Source organism: Poecilia reticulata, linkage group LG16 (genome assembly GCF_000633615.1).
Source record: "Poecilia reticulata strain Guanapo linkage group LG16, Guppy_female_1.0+MT, whole genome shotgun sequence".
In the NCBI taxonomy this organism is placed as follows: domain Eukaryota; kingdom Metazoa; phylum Chordata; class Actinopteri; order Cyprinodontiformes; family Poeciliidae; genus Poecilia; species Poecilia reticulata.
In genome coordinates, this window is record NC_024346.1 from 20,730,522 (window position 1) to 20,748,414 (window position 17,893).

Below are 17,893 nucleotides of genomic sequence, written 5' to 3' on the forward strand. Positions count from 1 at the left end.
ATATATATACCACTGTTACCACTGGAGGAACCCAGGATTTCAGCGTTTTTGTCTGAAAGCCAGTGTGGAAAAAATAAAACAATGAAGGGATATTGAGAAACTGCTAAACAATAGAGAATAATTTTGGAAATACAAATATTTTTCCATGCACCTATTTTCCTCTTCCAGTCTTATCCAAACTTTGAACCATACTCCAGACGCTGAAGCATGTGGATGTGTTAAAACTGGAAACTTGCTTGCTGTTCGACAAAACCCCCAGAGGGATGTAATTAGTCTCTTTAGCTCCATCCCAGCTTAGCTCAGCAGAGCACAGCAAATTTTCTGCTCACTTCTGATTCTGATCAGGCTGCAAAGAGAATTACACACTTTTTTTTTTCTTTTTTTTTTTTGCTGAGCATCTTAGAGCGAAAACAAAGCTATAAGAGTTGTAGAAAGACTTGGGGCAGGTGATCTATTTGGTTCATTGAGTTTAAATGGATACCTGAGACAAAGGAGTAACTTGTTTATGGAAGGACAGTTTGTAAAATATGCATCACAAGCAGTGACTGAAATAAAAACTAGAGGCAACAATCAAGCTTTAAATCAAAATGTTGGCTGCAACAAACGTAAAACAGCAGCATTAATAGAGGAGTTTCTTTAGTTGGTGTTGTATTTTAATAAATGTTCTGTGTCTGCAGTTCCCATACAAATAAAAAAAACTTCTTGCAAAAGTTTTGATGTCTGTGAACAAGCTCTTGCAGTCCAAAAACCCATTATTACAACTCAGAGACGTGAGGTGAGGGGACTTACATCCTCGGGAAAAATGTGCAATCGTTGCATCATCGTGCGCCGGTGCAAATTTCGAGGCAGCATGCCATAAACTGCTAACCTCACTATCTGCAGGAAACAAGGAAGAAATGCACACGATGACATACAAGCAATTCAGTAATAATCATAATAATAACAAAAAGACAACTCTACACATGTTTGTGTTTTTCTTACATTTGCCTCTTAAATGTAACCATATTTCATAATGTGAGAAGGATTGGACACGGTCTCCTGGACCGGGATTCTGGAGAGAGACACTGGGCAGACACTGTGCTGACAAACTGTTCTGCCGTCCATTTCCCCGTCTCCCGCTTCGCTGCAAACTTCACTTCCACTAAATCACCGGCAGGCCTCCCGTCTGAAACCTGCATCAGCAGCAGAGCCGGCAGCCAACTCAATGCCTCCTCGGAGACGGCTGACGACAGACCGGAGACCGGAACAGGTCGTTCACCTGATCCCAATGCTTCCCGCAGGACGACAGCCATTTTTATGGGATTCTTATTTGCTTACACTAGCTGCACGTGGAGAAGCAAACAGCGAATCTCGGTGGACGCTGCTGTTTTAGCCGAGTGTTAAAATGACTGTTATGAAGGCCTGTTATTGTTTAGCATCAAATGAGGACGAGGAGCAACATTTAGATAACTGGCTACCAAAGGAGCATCGGATTGTTGCCAAATAACAGAATTTTACTAGATTTATCTAGAAATTAAAAAGTACAAAATTCGCAAATTACTTTTATTTAAAAACAGAAAGACAGTCGGTCTTACTGCTGCTAATACATTGAGTTTTGTTCAAGTAGAGTCTGCAATCTTAATGAGAGTGACGTGAAATATTTCAAAACACGGGAAATTATTTGTCTTTAGATGTAATAGAGATATTGTTGAACATTGCAATCAACAGTGATTAACTCACGTTTTCATCATTCCTTTCGTTACTGTTGTCATGACAACTCATCAGGTGTGAAAATAAAACTCAAAGAACAAACGGCTGGTCAATGTTTTTTTTGGGCTCCCTTAATAATAAACACCTTCATTTAAAATGTGCATTTTATGTCAACGTGTGTTATCTTTGATATTTAAATTGGTTTGATTTTAATGTTCTGAACCACTGAAGTGTCGCAAACAGGAAATCAGAAAGTGGGCGAGCGCTTTTTCATACCACTCAGCTTTAGTGGACAGAAACACAATTAAACACGCACACACCATCTTTATATCTTTGCTGTTGTGGTCTTAAATTTCCAAGTCAATTCTGCCTGTTAGAAAGCAAATCTTACATTATACAAACAAAAGAAACTGAACAGTTTCTAAATATGTTAGAAACTGTTCTAACAATCTCACTGTAGCAACAGTGAGATTTCGAACATGCACATTTTCTTTTTGCACAAACCTTAAGGTTAATTTACAAATGGCTTTTTAAAACAGAACATGAGAAATTAAAAACCTTATTAGGGATTAGTTTCAGGAATAGATCATTTCACGTTATGGTTCCTGTGTTAAAAGAGAGGAAAAAGGTCCAACTGATGTGCTTAATACACAGGTATAAAATTGTCATCATAAGTAGCCTGACACAACACAAAGCATAATCCTGAAATCATGAATATGCAAAAGAATCTGAAACTTCAGTATTAGCCTAAAACTGACAGAGGAATTTAAAAAAAATATCAAAAACCACCATCATAAATTCACTGCCCTCTAATCCCACTTCCCTGTACCGCTCATTAATATGCACGAGCAGTGCATCCGAAAAAAGGGATAAGTGTCAGATCAGGAAATGCCACCTCGGCTCGGGATCTGCCACGTATTGGTATTGTGCTAATCTCTGTGTGCGAGGCTTAAATCTGAAATGCAGAATATGAAAAAGAAGGTGGTGCAAGGTATCCTGTGCTGACATTTCTGGTCGCTTAAAATTCAGCCTGCATAACACAAGCGCTAGGAAGCAGAGAGTTGGCGGCGCAGCTTACAGCTTTTGGGTCCTTTAGGTGAAGCTGAGCAGCTGTGACTTGTTTGAATCCACCAGGAAACCTTTAAGAAGACGACAAAGAGGTGTCAGTTTTAATACATGCAACTCTGAAAGCTTGAGCGTGTAGCTCGAGAAAGTCTCATTACAACCAACCAAAACCTTCAATGAACTTCATAAAATATACTTTTTTTTTACACAAACTCTAGAAACTGCTTCAAGTCCCATTATGTGTTGCAGTTTGTGGCCATAACAGGATTTGAAAATTAGGTGTAAATACTTTTTAAAAGGGCATCCTACATCTGCTTTCAGTTTTGATGGTTGTTTCAGAACTTGTTCCCCATTTTGGGAAAGATAAAGGTGACACATAAGGGCAAACAGCATCCTACAAGTTGATTCATTGATTATCCAATATTAGTCTTTTGCTGTGCACAAAATTGTGAAGCTGAAAAGGTAATGGGAGTCGTTTCTCAAACTGACTGATTCAAAACATTCAGTCTGCTTAAATAAACGTGAACCGGGGTCTAACAGGGACAACGGAGCATTAGAGAGTGAAAAAATAAAAGAGCAGTGCTGCTTACATTAATAAGAGCAGAAATATTTTTTTTACAGGAGGCATCTAATGTATTTGCAATCATTTTAAGCAGTTAAGGAGTAATCAAGTACTTAATGGAGACATTAACTGTGTACTTTTTCGCACCGCCAAAATGCAATTAAATTACGCAGAAACTGTAAACATTGTTGTTAGCACGGTATCTGAAATAGCTCCAAGTAAATGCGAAGTTTGAGGTTTTCTATGATAATTTCTCTCCCATGAAAATACTGAATATAAGAAAAAAGAAAACTGATGTCTTCAGCACATGCATGCTAGTTTGTTTCCAGGAACCAAATGGTAGTAAGAACATAACAAAATGGAAAGGCAAAAGGTCTGAAATGAAGATTACAGGATAAAAAACAAACAGGAAACAAAAAAAACAACAACAAAAAATGTAGGCAGATGGGAATAATCAGCAAAAATAACCCTTACCCTGTGTGTGACGAGTAGACTTTCTGCTCCCATTTGTTCCCGGAGAAAGCAATGTGTTTGGTGTTTATTACCACTACGTGATCGCCACAGTCACCTACGAACAGATGAGAGTTTTATGTTGGTCTCTTTGTTCCTGCTGCTGGCTGTTTAATGGGTTCCAGTTTAATGAAATAAAGACACTTTGTGGCAGATTCCCATTTTGGCCTACATACCAAACAATGACCGAATAAAGCTAAAGAAAGTGGCTGATTTTTCACATATTCCACTCGGTTATTTTGTTCATAAGCTTGTACTAAAACTGATTACTTGTTTTCAGGCACTTCTGTCAGATGTGGATACTTAGAAGATGAGAAACAATGAAGCTGTTGGCCCCACAAGCAGTGCAGCTTTACCCCATGTTTATGCTTTAAAACTTTCATTATCATTACTTGTACAAATCTCATTATGTATTTGCATTGCCCTTCATCTAAGCATACACCTGTGACCAGAGCGAAGACAACACCGGCAAATGGAAATCAAGCTGCCAGTTGAAGCCATTTCATCCGCTGATTCAGGCTGCACTAAAAATATCCTGCTGAAATTATTTTCAATCATTGTGACATGTTTTTGAACCCTTTTTTAAAACTAGCAGAATATTTAAACTGACAGGATTGCAGACTATTCTATTTTAAAAAAATCATCATTAATGCCTCTCCTCATTGTTAAAATATATTTGAACCTTTTTTTTACTAAGCTGTCAGTGTTAGCTATCCAGATTACAATGTAGATTAAAAAAAGCATGTGTTCAAAATATTGTTAGATATATTTTAAGAAACAAAAGCCAACAAAGATTAATCAAACTTTTAATTTTGCCCAAACTGAACATTTTTATTGTAATAAAAACAAAAAAAAGGAAATTTTTTTTTTATTAGTCCATTGCTGCCATCTTGTGGCTAATTTTGTACTGCAATGCATCTAAAGGTGGATTGTTGGTATTTCAAAGAGAAAACAGTAGTTTGTGAGAATTATATAAGCTTAACATATACATGAGAATCCCCTGATGCAGACAGAACTCACTGAGAGCATGGTAGATGGGCTTGTGCTTCCCCTGTAGTCTGACTGAGCACATGGTTGCGATCTTGCCGGGCGGCTGCATCCTGGCGTCGATAAGGAACCAGGATCGGGCAAACGTAGCCCATTGCTGTGGAGGAGCAAGAGGACAAAATGAGGACAGAATAATGGGACAAAGCTGTAGAAATCACTCTTATCATGGTAAATGGCCTGCGCTTGTACAGTGTCGTCCAGAGCGTTTACACTAAATTCAGTCATTAACGCACACATTCACACGCCCCTCTATAGCCACAGATGCCTTGGGGTACTCTGACAGAAGCAATTATGACATTTTAAAACAAAAAAATAATATGACAAAAAAGGATAAAAGTTGGTTGATTCCATTTCTGCAAGGAGTAATATAAGAAAGAAAACGTGATGGTATTTTTAAAGCCTATGGGCTATCTGCTAAATCGGGGGTTGAATTTGAGATTCTTTCAGGTATCTTCCAAAGGTCTTGGTTCATCTCATTTGTCATGAAAATTAAGTGAGACCTTAATTTCACCATTGCAGTCTATGCTTGTGCAATGCACTGGTTCACAATGCTTCAATTTCCAAAAGTAAACTTGACTTTTTTTTTTAGCTTTTATTTAAGACATGAGTTAGTCTAATTACTCTTAGTACACTTTTAAATTTAAAAATTGTTTTGAAATTATTCCTGAGTCATGTTCTTTAGTTTTATGCAACTTTAAATTTGGGCTACATTATGTTTTTTCTGACTTGATTCAGTTTACCTATTTTGGTTTTTATCCGCTTAATTTTTGTTTTGTATGTATCCTTGTATTGATTGTGTTTCTTAAATTACTTTTTGTAACCTATTACAAGATGTTTCGCCTGCCTTTAATTTAGTAAATCTATTAAAACGCCTTAAACAGTGAACATGTTTTAAAAGACACTTAACTCAGTTACGTATAACACTTTCTAGAACATCTTAACAAATGGCTCCATAATACACCCGATGTGTATTAAATGGGGGAATTATATGAAAATACAAAACAGTCTAGCCACCATAATTGCATTGGTCTTAACATTCAAAATGTGTAGCAGCGAAAGTCGTGATATCAGGTTGAGGGCTTGTTTGCTAGCTTCCTTGCTAGCACTATGGCTAGCAACGTTCAGCTATTCCTCCTTAGGTCGGACGAACATGACGTTGAAATATTCAGTTTAAATCATACGAAGACTACAATGATTATATTTATTATGAATTACCTGAGCAGATCTGGAAAAACTAGACATATTACACGAGGCTATGCAAACATCCTCACAACATTTGACCCCTCAACGTGTGACGCGGTACGTCAATTAATTTCTCACTGATGAAACACGTTTCGCTCATTAGTTCCTGAAGCATTCACATGTCAACAGTTTTTATTGTCAGGCACATAAAATCATACTTTTACTCATATAAACTTATCAAATTTTAGATATTATTATGAGCTTGGCTTATATACTTTTGTTCATCTTATTATGTTTTGTTACACTAAAATACATGAGCAGAATAACACCTGTTGATTACGAGATACTACCTTATCATAATGAGATAGAATCCCATAATTTGGACTTGGCTTGTTTCATAATTTTGAGACACACTTTTGTTTGTTTTCATCAAAGGACCAGAATATAACAAATTTAATGAATATAGTGGTAGTGGTACCTGGAAGCAACTTGTTGAAACACTCTCAAATCACGTTTCAGCATTCCATTTTCTTGAGTTTACACCTGACATCACTTTTAATCAATCCGATGTATCAGAAGAAAAAAAAACTTTCAGTTGTCCAACTTGGGACTTTTAATTTATTATTTAGCTAAAGTCATAGTCTGGAGAAATGTTGCAAAGGTACACCATGATACTGTTTAGTCCCTAATAAAAGGAAAGCTGAAACTGATGCAATGAAATATTAGTTTATGGGTCTGCACATATGTAGAGTGTGATTGCACCAATTTAGTAAAGTTTTCCTTTGAAAAGGTTATTTGTGGAAAACCTGAAATAATGTCAGGTATACTTCAGACCACTTTCCTTAAATCATTCCAACCCCCAATAAATAAATAAATACATAAATAGATCTTCTCCGGCTGAAATTACTGATCTATGAAGGAGCAATATAAGGAATACATTTAGATTTTAGGCTCGTTTGTTGCAGTATCAACTCTAGACCGCAACTGTAAATTACTGGAAACAACAGCCGCCTCCGGGGGTGGCAGAATTCGATGTAACACCGGTAGTAGTTACCTCACTTCCTGTCCGCGACTGAACGAGAAAGCGGGTAAACTTGACAGAAATTAACACTAACGTCGACTTTTTTTTTTACTGTAGCTCAAGGCTTTGGGAAAGCATTAACCGAGAATGAGGACCTTAGAAGAGGTGCAGGCCACGCTGGAGATCGCTAAACTGAAAGAGGAAGATTTACTCTCAACTGTCCACTGTTTATCATTTGGAGACAATGTGTCATCTTCAGACTACTGCCTAATGGAGCTGGATGAAACCCTGTGCAAACTTATAGAAGCTGGAGAAAGGTAAACTGGAAAACAGATTGACAGTGATTGCCATTCATAGTATTTTTTTTAACTTGTTATAATAATCTGGGAGCTTTTTTTATTGTTATTATTTCCTGTGGGCGAACGTCAGTATGCCACTTTAGCCAAGCATCAGTCTTGCATCTAGATTTGTAACTATACTAAAAGCCAGCTTGGCAGAGTTTAAGGAAATTAAGCAGTTTCCCCAAAAAAGGTTTACATTTAAATGTTTTCACGAATCAACAGTTTTCCACACTAATTAGTTAAACTTATGTGTAAAATCAGCCAATCTCATCTTATCTGTGTCAGCTACAAAACATCACATCTGTCAATTTTTGGAGTTTTTTTTTTTTTAAACCATTTTTATAAATAGTTATTTAATCAAGATAAAAACAATCTGGAAAACGTACTACTTTGGTAAATCAGACTACATCATATATTAGGCAAATGATTATTAGACTTCATAGATTTGTCTAATGATTGTTTTCTCTTAAATTGTTGCTTCAAAGTTGTTCGTTTGTATTTGTTTGAGCCCTAGATACAAACATGTGAACATAAAACACACAGAAGCAAAGTCTGTCTGAAATAAATGAGGTGGACTGCCGCAACCAAGATGCTTCAGTATTTTTATCATAATTAGTCACTCGTCCACTGTAGGGTAGCTTACTAATGCCGCATCGGCTCCTTTGCCTCTGCATTTGCCAAATCAGACGGCTTTCTTCACAGCGCTTTTTAAAACTTTGGATTTAATTAAATTCTGCCAGTGGAAATTCACACCTCACCTTTGTTTAATTTATATATGGATTGGTGAAAACCATAAGTCACTGAAGTATACCATAGGGAAGTGATTATACCTACCAAAACTGATATTTTCTTGTCACCAGTCTTGTCATTCGGGGGGATAAAGACGAGCGTGCGGTGCTTTGTAGCAGCGACAAGACCTATGACCTGAAAATAGCCGACACGTCCAATCTGCTGCTGCTGGTTCCCGGCTGCAGAACGCCAGACCAACTATCTGACGACCAGGACAGCATTCATGTGGAGCACATTCAGGTATGGAAATCTCAGCTGAAAGTGACCTATAGAATCCAAAAGGCTGGTTATTCTGTTGCACACACATGAACAGAAGTAAAGACTATCCATGAAAAGTTCATTTAATTTTAGTAAATCCCCAGCAGAAGTGAAACGTGTTTATATAGATGCTGGTGCACATTTTTAGAGATGATTATGCTTGGATACTTCTGTTTTATAAGCAATTACCAACTTATGTAAGCTTGTGTAACAAAGCTGTATGATTTTTACTTTTTCAGCTGAATTACTTAAATAAATGAATGTTAAGTGACTGCTTATCAAGGCAAACCTGTAGATAACCCTAATGAATGTTCATTTCACACGTCTGTCTCAGATTTGGGGGTTCTGTAATAGTTACTGGGAGCTGAGGAAACAGAGACCTAAACTGAAGAAGCTGAAGAAGCTTTTAATGGAGAATCCTTACGAAGGACCTGCAATAAGGGGACAAGAGGAGAACACAGAGAACAGGGTGATTGTTATGATTATAACTAAATATCACTTTGGCTGAATAGTAACGAGCAGCCCTGTTGTTGCAGTCATCAGTAAATAGTTTGCTCTGTTGACAGTACACAATGGAGGATCTACTGGAGAGGATTCAGGCCAGTGAGGAGGAATTAAAAACCCACTTGGAGACGATCCACGCCTGTCAGATTGATGGTAAACAACAATAGCTTCTTCAGGAGTTATGCGTGACTGTTTATGTTCATTTTGTTGACATCTGAAAAGTGCCTGTCCTCCCTTTAGGTTACTGGCGAGTGCTGGACTTTGACTATGAGATGAAGCTTCTGGGTCACGTGGCCCAGCTGGTGGATTCTGAGTCATGGTCCTTCAACAAGGTTCCCCTTCATACCAGTCTGGAGGAGCTGACTCCACTGGAGCCCAGGTAAGGAAACCCAGGTTGTTGACAGATTTAAGTGAACTGGATGCTTCCTTCTGATGAAAGATTTTGCTAGTTTTGTATGCGCTGTGAGGTTTATTTTCTCTTAACCAAATGCGGGTCATAACGTTTCCCGTTTCCACAGGGAGATGATTGAGCACTGTTTGAACTGCTACGGGAAGCGCTACGCTGAAAGCGGTAAAGAACCCGTGAAGATGCAACTGAGAGTCTGAAGGACTTTATTCCTTTACTGGTGACTGTCTCTGCACTAACGCATTTGTCATTGTTCCTACTTTGCTTCCTCTCCATAGGCGAGGTCTTCTATGCGTTGAACGAGGACAGCGTGTGTCGGGGCCTGGCGCTAATGCTGCTGCAGAATGCCGTCAAGTTCAACCTGAAGGAGTTCCAGGACGTCTGGCAGCAGAGCGTCCCAGAGGGCATGAGTACGAGACTGGAGCAGCTGAAGGTCATCCGTTTTAGCAATATTTTGAATGTTTATTTTTATTGAATGGACTTTAAATAGTTTGGAAATAGCCTATTATTTATTTGCAGATTGATGGGTGGCAACAGTGTTTCCTTTAAGCTCATTGCTGATGTCTTTCTATCTTGGCATTCTGTTGAAACTTACCTTAAAGTCCTTTTTTATGAAAACATCAACAGTGTGCCTAGTTTTTAATTACTTTAATGACAGTTGTGAAAATGTTTTTCTTCTGCTGGCTTCATATTTATCTATAAATAAACTTACAAGTAATTTACTTTTCATTAAATAAAATAAAATAAACCAGTTAGGATTGGCTTTGTTTCATGTCTTAGCGTTATCTGCATGTGTTTGAGGAATTGTTTACATTTTCTGACCTCAGTGCTGGCTACTTTCTAATTCTGCCAGGGCGTCGCTCTGGTGGATCGGACGTCCCGCCCAGAAACCATCGGCCTGCTGCGAGTGGAAGATCTCCCAGAGGACACAGTGGAGCGCTTCAATCACCTCTTCTCACTCAGAGAGAAGTGGACGGAGGATGACATCACTCCATACATACAGTTAGTGGCTTCAGTTGAGCAAATATAATGAAAAAAGATCAGTTGCTTTTCTTTTTTTGGTTTATTAAATTTTTTTTTTTTTTCTCTGCATCCAGAGACCTTTGTGGAGAGAAGCAGACCACCGGAGCGCTCCTGACCAAATACGCTCGATCGTCAATGCAAAACGGAGTCAAAGTCTTTAACTCCAGACGACCTGTGGCTACATGAGCTCTCCAAGCAGAAGAGAAATCAATTTAAATCAGGACATTTCTGCAATTTCATATCAACGAAATCAACTTACCTATAATGCGATCCTGCAGGGAACTTGTACAGATTTTAAATCAGTTTGGACTAATTTCTGTTCAACAGGTGAAAAATGTGTAATAAAGATTTATAAGTGGATCTTGTAATGTTTTGTGATTTTCGACTTGAGCACATTAGCAGCTGCACTTCGAACTGTGCAGGAGTTGTTAGGGTGGTTTTCCACAAGATGGCGTGCTACGTCAAAATAATCCCCACATGGTGATAAACATGCAGCACTGATTCCTGTGGTAAATTACTCTTAAAGCAGATTGATTTAAATTACTGGCCAATTTCAGGAAACTTAGTTTCATTAAAAGTACTAGATATCCTAGTACTTTTAATAAAAATGATATACATTTCCTGTAACAGAAATGTATATCATTTATATTAAAAGTACTAGGATATCTAGTAATTAATGTTTCAGGAATTAACTCATATGTTCTTTTAACAGGAAGATATGCTAAGTGTTTCCCCTAATCTTGCATTACACTAAATGTTATTGGAGCCTTGACAAAATACTTGTGCTATGTAATTCTGTAAAAATCAAGACATTGTCTGTTTGACACATCAATAAAGTTAGTGTTAAATTTAAAGTCGTTTAGATAAAATTTTATACACGTTTTACGTGACCTAAGGCCACACAGATGTTAATATTAAATTGGTTACATAAAATCTACATTTAATTGTTTACAACTGATTTGAACTTCTGTTTGAAGAAAAGTTGTGGTTAAATTTGCAGAGAAAGTTGTGCCGGACAAAAACAAAATTAGGAATTAAGCAGAAGAGAATAAAGTTTCAACGTTGGCATCTTGTTTGTGGATGTGAACAGATCTTTAAAAAAAAGTTAAGATTATATTTAGAGTGAAACTAAACACTTTAAGGAGACAACTAAATGCAGTGTGTTCAGGGTGATGTGAAGTTGGCTTTCTTCACATACTTTCTTCTTCAAAGTTTTCCACATGGCTTGTGGAAATATTTTATTACTTTGTTAAGCTAACTGCCTGAGACTTCACCAAAGTGTGGTGAGTTCCTCTGTCTTCATGATGCCTTTTTTTATTCCTAAATATCCTTCAATAAAGCCCCGGTAACACTTTATTTGAAGGGGTGTGCATAAGACTGGCATGACACTGTCGTAAACACGACATAACATCTGTCATGAACATAAAGAAGTCTTTATGAATGTTTATGACTGTTGTCATGAAATGTCATTTGGTAAATAATGACACTTTTAATGCAAAGTTGCTCTAAAAGTTGCATTGAAAGTCCATTAAAAGTGCCAACTTTGCATGATTTTGTAAATTATGATAATTTAATGCAAAGTTGGTTTGACTCTGAAGTATTCACAGATTAGGTTTCTTCACTAACCCAATCTGACACAAAGAGTTAACTGGACACTCATGAAAAGGCACGCATCCCATGCCTCACCGGACACAAAGACAATGATTTTATCCGCAGCGGACCTCTGACTAATCCTGACATCACCCAGTAGGACAGCTGACTTATCAGTTTATAAGGAAGGGGTCTCAGTTGTTTTTTTAAGTGTGATGCTGTGCATGATTCACACTTCCTCTAAACTGACTAACTCTTCTGTCTTTCTCTCTTCTGTGTAAGCTCTTTCTTCATAAGGCTTGATTCCTTTTTCTTCTTCCTTATACTTTTTTTGTAGTCATCATGTCTAATCTTTCACTTCTTACCACAAATTCTATAATCAGCTAATTTTAAAGTTTTGCATAATATAAAGAAAAAGGAAATATGTAAAGTATACATATAGTGCAAAGGTATTATTTTTCTTATTTTAACTTTAAATTTTAGCTCCAAGCTATCTATCAATATGGTTTTTTTTAACCACTGAAAATCTGAAAAGTGTGGTGGGCATTTTTATTAAGTCACATTTAGGTTCTAAAACTGCATTTCAAATACCGCATGGAGTCACAAACAAGGAATAAATATGATGGCAGTATTATGCATTTCTTTAGCACAGATGGGAAAGCCGTTTCAGAGATTATCGGAAAGTGAAAGAATCTAATTGCAGGGAATTCCTGAAGGAAAACCTGGTTGAGGCCTCGAAAGATTTGAGATTGATATGGAGGTTCACTTCTCATTACACTGACACTTAACACACAGCCAAGAAAAGGTTACGTATGATGTAAATTCTACATGTATATGGTCAAACACCTTAAGCAAAAAACAAAAAAAAAACAAAAATCACTCATTCTTTAGTATATCAAAATCACTAACAAGGGAAGGGGAGGGAAACAACCAGTTGTAGATCTGGGGGTAATAAAAGTGAGAAAAAAAAAGTAAAAAAAAAAACCTATACGTTTGCAGTTAAACTGCATTTACTCCAGCTGCAGTAGACACCCTAGGAACTTCTTCCCAACTCTTGAATGAACTTTGTTTCACAATCCCCACAAGGCAGCATGCATCCCTGTTGCTTTTGCACGATTTTTCTCACTACAAATTTCCTTCCAGTCAACTTTCCATTGAGGTTCTTGGGTATACCACTCCGTGAATCATAATTTTCTTTTGAAATGACCTTTGCAAGACTGACTTACATGTGGAGTCAAGTCAGCATACTTCCCTCATAATGGTATGATTGCACCATTTCTGTGTTAAATTCAATATTTCTTAATATTGAAATGTTTGGGGTGGGGCCGGATGATTTGGACGCTTCATTTGCTGTAATACATGATCTTTTAAAATTAACTGAAATATGTTGTTCTGTTTGTAACGTAAGCTTTCCTTTTTAAACTAAGTGATTTTTATGACATTCTGCTAGATTGGGATTCACAGGTAGAGTCCCGATCCTCCAATCCACAAGGTGGCGGTAATGAAGAGAAAATAGAAGACAGATCGCGCATGCGTCTCGGCGGTTGTTATTGACTACAGTGTGTTTGTTAGCATTGTTCTTTGCGCCTTTTCGTGTTTTTAAATGAATTCATCCTATAATGGTGTTTACCTGCGTCGTTCAGGGCTGCGGGAAAAGACCTGAGCCGTACGTGAGAAGCCTGCATGGATTCCCTAATAACCTGGAGACGATAAAAGCCTGGAGTAAGTTCGTGAAGAGGACCAAACCGTATTGGAATGGCAACACTCCTTCATCGAGGATCTGTAGCGAGCATTTCCAGCCAACATGTTATAAAAACCACATGGCCTGGTCGATGGGATGTGTTAGGACGCTGGATCTGATAGATGACTTTCAGGTGCCAACGATTTATCCTGCTGTGGCTGAGAAAAATGCTTCATCGCTCACCAAGGATGATCTCAAAGCAGGCATACATATACAGACCCATCAAAAGGCACCAGGTAGTTCCACCATGCTTGCACCAGCGGAAATAAAACAGGAGGAGGAAACGCACTGCTCTGGAACCACAGAGACACCTCCTATTCAGGTATAAATAATTAAGGAAATGTTTGGGGGGAATTCAAGGAATTGGTTTCTCATAAGAATTAACTGGTTGCTGTGAAACAAAGCCTAAGATACTTTTTGTCAGTAGCAGGGCAAATCATTAATTAGAAGAAGAAATGATTGTGTGAAGAGTGGATGGATTAAGAAATACTTTCCAGCAAATCCACATGACCTCAACACATGCCTCATGTCATGAAAACATTATTTTTGGGGGGTTTAAATACTAATTTTACATTTTGTCTTGACAGATACGGTTCCAAAGCTTATTGTTGACAGGTTGGGACAAGGGCTGTAAAATCTCTCTATATGTGTGGCTGTTTAGGACTGTCATGTAAAGGCCGAGCACCAGGTGATGTACTTTGTAAGACATGTGGCGACCCAGACCGACCCTCCGTCCATTTCCACAAACACACGGTCAGTCGGCACCCAGCTGACCAGGTTATCCCGAAGTACAGGTATGTTACATTTCACATAATTTGATTGTTGATGCTGTAAAATAATAAATATGAGAAGCAAGACTCTTTCAGAAAGCTTACTGTTACTTTGACCATGTACATTTCACAGGTTCACAGGTGAAAATGGGTCGAGATTATGGTGTCTGCACAGTTCCCTTAAAAACTCCCCGGCTGCTCTTACAACCAACATTGGTTAAAAGACCATCCAAGAGACTTCGACTTGCCCTGGAATGTGAGGAGGAAGCTTCCTCAGGAGGCATCGCATCTACAGCAGTTCAGGTCAAAACCAGTTCAACGTAAACCTGTGGACCGTTTCGGTGCAGCAGTCATGCCTCTTGGACCAGAGAACATAAAAGCACGTGTCCATGTAGCTTTTGTCGTTGGTGCGGGGAAAAAGTTTATCCGCCACCTTGTCATTAAGTTAATAAATGTGATGCACTTGCTTTATGCTACAACTGAAAACTGTGCAATGCTTGCTGGGGTGGAACGTTCTGTTCTATCTCAATAGCTCTTAGAAACTGGCCATGTGAAATGGACAAAAGCTGCTAGAACCTCACTTTTTTTGGGATTTTCTTCTGATATCAGATTGTTTGGAAACAATCTGTAGCGACATCATTAGCCCTCTTTTTGTTGAGAGCAACTCCACAGATATTGCTGCTTAATGGAATAATAAAATATATCAATGAATGGCTCAATTTAGAATGTTTTGTGCAAATAGAAACCTTACAGTTGAAACCATAAGTTTGCATACAGCTTTTCTTTTCTTTTTTTTTTTTAATAAAACGTGATTTCTAATCCATAACACTAGCTGGGTTTTCCTTCATTGTTTAAAGAGATCATTCTGATAATAAATGTGACACACTTGTTTTTGCTATTGTGGCATTCATGCAGTGTAAGTTTAGGCTTATTAAATTATTTCAGATTTCATTTGTCGTTAGAAATGTATTTAGAGCATTTCTAATCACTGTTTGTCTTCCCAATGATATTACTTTTTCTCCTGCCTTGAGCAGGAGATGAACGCATCATAGTGACGAGGGACAGCAGTGCTGTACTTATCCTCCAATCCAGTTGGTGGCGGTAATGAAGAGAAAGTACACAAACCTCGCATGTCTCATTGATCGGAGTGTTTACTGGGATTCTTCCCCTTTGTTTTTCTCTCAATTCGCGTGTTTTTAAGTGATTTATTCCTTCAATGGTGTGTATCTGCGTCGTTCAGGGCTGCGGGAAACGACCTGAGCCGTACGTGAGAAACCTGCACGGATTCCCGAATAACTTGGAGACGATGAAAGCCTGGAATGAGTTCGTGAGGAGGACCAGACCGACTTGGAATGGCAACACTCCTTCATCGAGGATCTGTAGCGAGCATTTCCAGCCAGACTGTTATACAAACCACATGGCCTGGTCGATGAAATGGGTTAGGAAGCTGGATCTGATAGATGACTTTCAGGTCCCAACAATATATCCTGTAGTGGTTAAGAAAAGTCCTGTGTTACTTGCCAAGGATGACTGCAAAACGGGCAGAAAGGTCAGCCCGACCCCACCGGGCAGTTCCACCATGCTTGCATCAGTAGAAATAAAAAAAGAGGAGGAGGATGAATCATACTGTTCAGGAGCCACAATGACACCTCTTATTCAGGTAAGGTACAAAGGTATTATTAGAGTTACACTTTTTGCCTCAGTACATTGAAAATACCTAAACTAACTCATTCACTGATCGTCAACCATTTATGTTTACTGGGATGGCGTGTTTCACTTAATTGGCATGTTCACAGGCTAAGAAATCCCTTTGATGTAATGGTGCAAAATAAGTAATAGTAAAATAAAAAAGAAAAAGAAATATACAATATGTAGCCAAATGTAAGGAGCACTTCTTTGACTGCAAGTGTTTTTTCACAGCAAAATGTTCTAAATGTGAGCACCAAGCCACACATCAACTTTAGTGTTTTTGTCTGTAAATATGGTATAACGAAGGAATAGCCCTCACCTGCCCATGAAATAGCCTTTGAGTCAATTGGCCAATTATTTTTGGTCCCTTTAAAAACAAGGTGGCTCATGTTAAGGAGCTCAAAGGAAAGCTGAATGTCTGAACTTTCAGCTTATATAACTATAGCTTGTCATGTCAGGCCAAGTTATATTGTTATAACTTGAATATGTTTAACAGCTACATAAAAAAATAAAAGTTTTTTTTTTTTTCTTATTTGATTTGAACTTAGAGTATTTAGTGCAATGTTTACGCATCACATGTAATTTAGACTTTAAAAATATTAAACACAGGGTGTAATGCAACAAATCACAAAATTCTAAAGGGGTGAATTGTCCTCATCTGCTCCAATAGATTTTGGCTTGTCATTTCCTGTTATAAAGCGTAGAGTAAGGTAATATTGACGGGTTGTGATAAGGGCTGTAAAATCTCGTTTGTGTGGCTGTTTAGGACTGTCATGAAAAGACAGAGTACCAGGTGATGTACTTTGTACGACATGTGGCGTCCCAGACCAACGCTCCGTCCATTTCCACAAACACACGATCAGTCGGCACACAGCTGACCAGGATACCACGACAAATTAAAGTTCAAACTACAGGTATGTTACTTTGCACATAATGGGATTGTTGCTACTAAAATAATACATTTGAGGAATAAAACTCATTCAGAAAACTTTCTGTTACTTCAACATTTTTATTTTTTATTTTTAAACAGGCTCACAGGTGATGTTTAATAGTCAACATCGTATTATCTGCACAGACCCCTTAAAGTCACCACGGCTGCTCCTACATCCAACTCTGGTAAAAAGACGATCCAAGAGACTTCAACTTGGACTGGAATATGAGGAGGAAGCTGCTCAGGACAAGACCAGTTCAACATGAACCTGTGGACCGTTCTGGTGCAGCAGACATACCTCTTGGACCAGAGAACAAAAAAAGCAGATGTCCATGTAGCTTTTGTCTTTGGTGCGGGGAAAATATTTATCGAGCACCTTGTCAAATGACATAAAACTAAGTTTATGCCACCGCTAGAGGCAATGCAATGCTTGCTGGGATAGAAAGCTCAGTTCCACATCAATATCTCTTAGCAATCTGCATTACGCTATATGTTTGCGGCCTAATTTTACTACGATATTACATTAATAGGAAAAAAGAAAGACTATGCATCCATCCATTAATTAAATCCGCTTGTCCTCATTGTCCATTAGAGACAGGCTTTCTCTAGTGGTTATTGACAGAGAGTCAGGCTACACCCTTGACAGGAAGATAAAATAAAACTAGGTGTTGCACTGAACATTTTCCATTCAAGAATATTGCCAGTAAAAATCTAATTCTGAAAATCTTTTCAAGTATATTGAGCTTAATTTAACTTTACATGCTACCCTTGTGCA

General features: G+C 38.1%; 3 protein-coding genes across 4 annotated transcripts in view; 2 read left to right on the top strand and 1 right to left on the bottom strand.

Annotated features, from left to right (window-relative positions):
* Window positions 1-6,188, bottom strand: part of mrpl13 (mitochondrial ribosomal protein L13) — an 11,379-nt gene extending 5,191 nt beyond the window's left edge. The window contains exons 1-5 of the mRNA XM_008432269.1: window positions 6,089-6,188; window positions 4,847-4,970; window positions 3,791-3,884; window positions 2,768-2,828; window positions 790-876 (exon numbers count right to left, since the gene is read on the bottom strand). Of these exons, the coding sequence (XP_008430491.1) occupies window positions 790-876; window positions 2,768-2,828; window positions 3,791-3,884; window positions 4,847-4,970; window positions 6,089-6,115 (393 nt within the window). The 5' untranslated portion in view covers window positions 6,116-6,188. The remainder of the gene's footprint in view (window positions 1-789; window positions 877-2,767; window positions 2,829-3,790; window positions 3,885-4,846; window positions 4,971-6,088) is intronic.
* An 857-nt stretch (window positions 6,189-7,045) lies between these two features.
* dscc1 (DNA replication and sister chromatid cohesion 1) lies at window positions 7,046-10,757 on the top strand. The gene is made up of 9 exons (XM_008432267.2): window positions 7,046-7,393; window positions 8,278-8,446; window positions 8,799-8,933; window positions 9,031-9,121; window positions 9,209-9,347; window positions 9,487-9,539; window positions 9,653-9,807; window positions 10,228-10,376; window positions 10,472-10,757. Exons 1-9 carry the CDS (start codon window positions 7,224-7,226, stop codon window positions 10,581-10,583), a joined length of 1,173 nt encoding a protein of 390 aa, XP_008430489.1. The 5' UTR covers window positions 7,046-7,223; the 3' UTR covers window positions 10,584-10,757.
* A 2,738-nt stretch (window positions 10,758-13,495) lies between these two features.
* On the top strand, window positions 13,496-17,887 carry LOC103478415 (THAP domain-containing protein 10-like). Of its 2 annotated transcripts, XM_008432266.2 has the most exons (5): window positions 13,496-14,050; window positions 14,390-14,522; window positions 14,632-16,158; window positions 16,954-17,101; window positions 17,218-17,887. In XM_008432266.2, the coding sequence occupies exons 3-5, from the start codon at window positions 15,715-15,717 to the stop codon at window positions 17,382-17,384; spliced, it is 759 nt and encodes a 252-aa protein (XP_008430488.1). In that variant the 5' UTR covers window positions 13,496-14,050; window positions 14,390-14,522; window positions 14,632-15,714; the 3' UTR covers window positions 17,385-17,887. The 2 variants fall into 2 exon arrangements, with proteins under 2 accessions (XP_008430488.1, XP_008430487.1); XM_008432265.2 differs by lacking the exons at window positions 16,954-17,101; window positions 17,218-17,887 and having other exon boundaries at window positions 13,505-14,050; window positions 14,632-15,213.
* The last annotated feature ends 6 nt before the right edge of the window (window positions 17,888-17,893 follow it).

Bases quoted from the DNA above. Each gene is read 5' to 3' on its own strand.
- dscc1 (XM_008432267.2), top strand. From the start codon at position 7,224: ATGAGGACCTTAGAAGAGGTGCAGGCCACGCTGGAGATCGCTAAACTG. The intron at 7,394-8,277 runs GTAAACTGGAAA...TCTTGTCACCAG, and splicing joins CTTATAGAAGCTGGAGAAAG to TCTTGTCATTCGGGGGGATA. The intron at 9,540-9,652 runs GTAAAGAACCCG...TCCTCTCCATAG, and splicing joins GAAGCGCTACGCTGAAAGCG to GCGAGGTCTTCTATGCGTTG.
- LOC103478415 (XM_008432265.2), top strand. From the start codon at position 13,607: ATGGTGTTTACCTGCGTCGTTCAGGGCTGCGGGAAAAGACCTGAGCCG. The intron at 14,051-14,389 runs GTATAAATAATT...GTGGCTGTTTAG, and splicing joins CAGAGACACCTCCTATTCAG to GACTGTCATGTAAAGGCCGA. The intron at 14,523-14,631 runs GTATGTTACATT...TACATTTCACAG, and splicing joins CAGGTTATCCCGAAGTACAG to GTTCACAGGTGAAAATGGGT.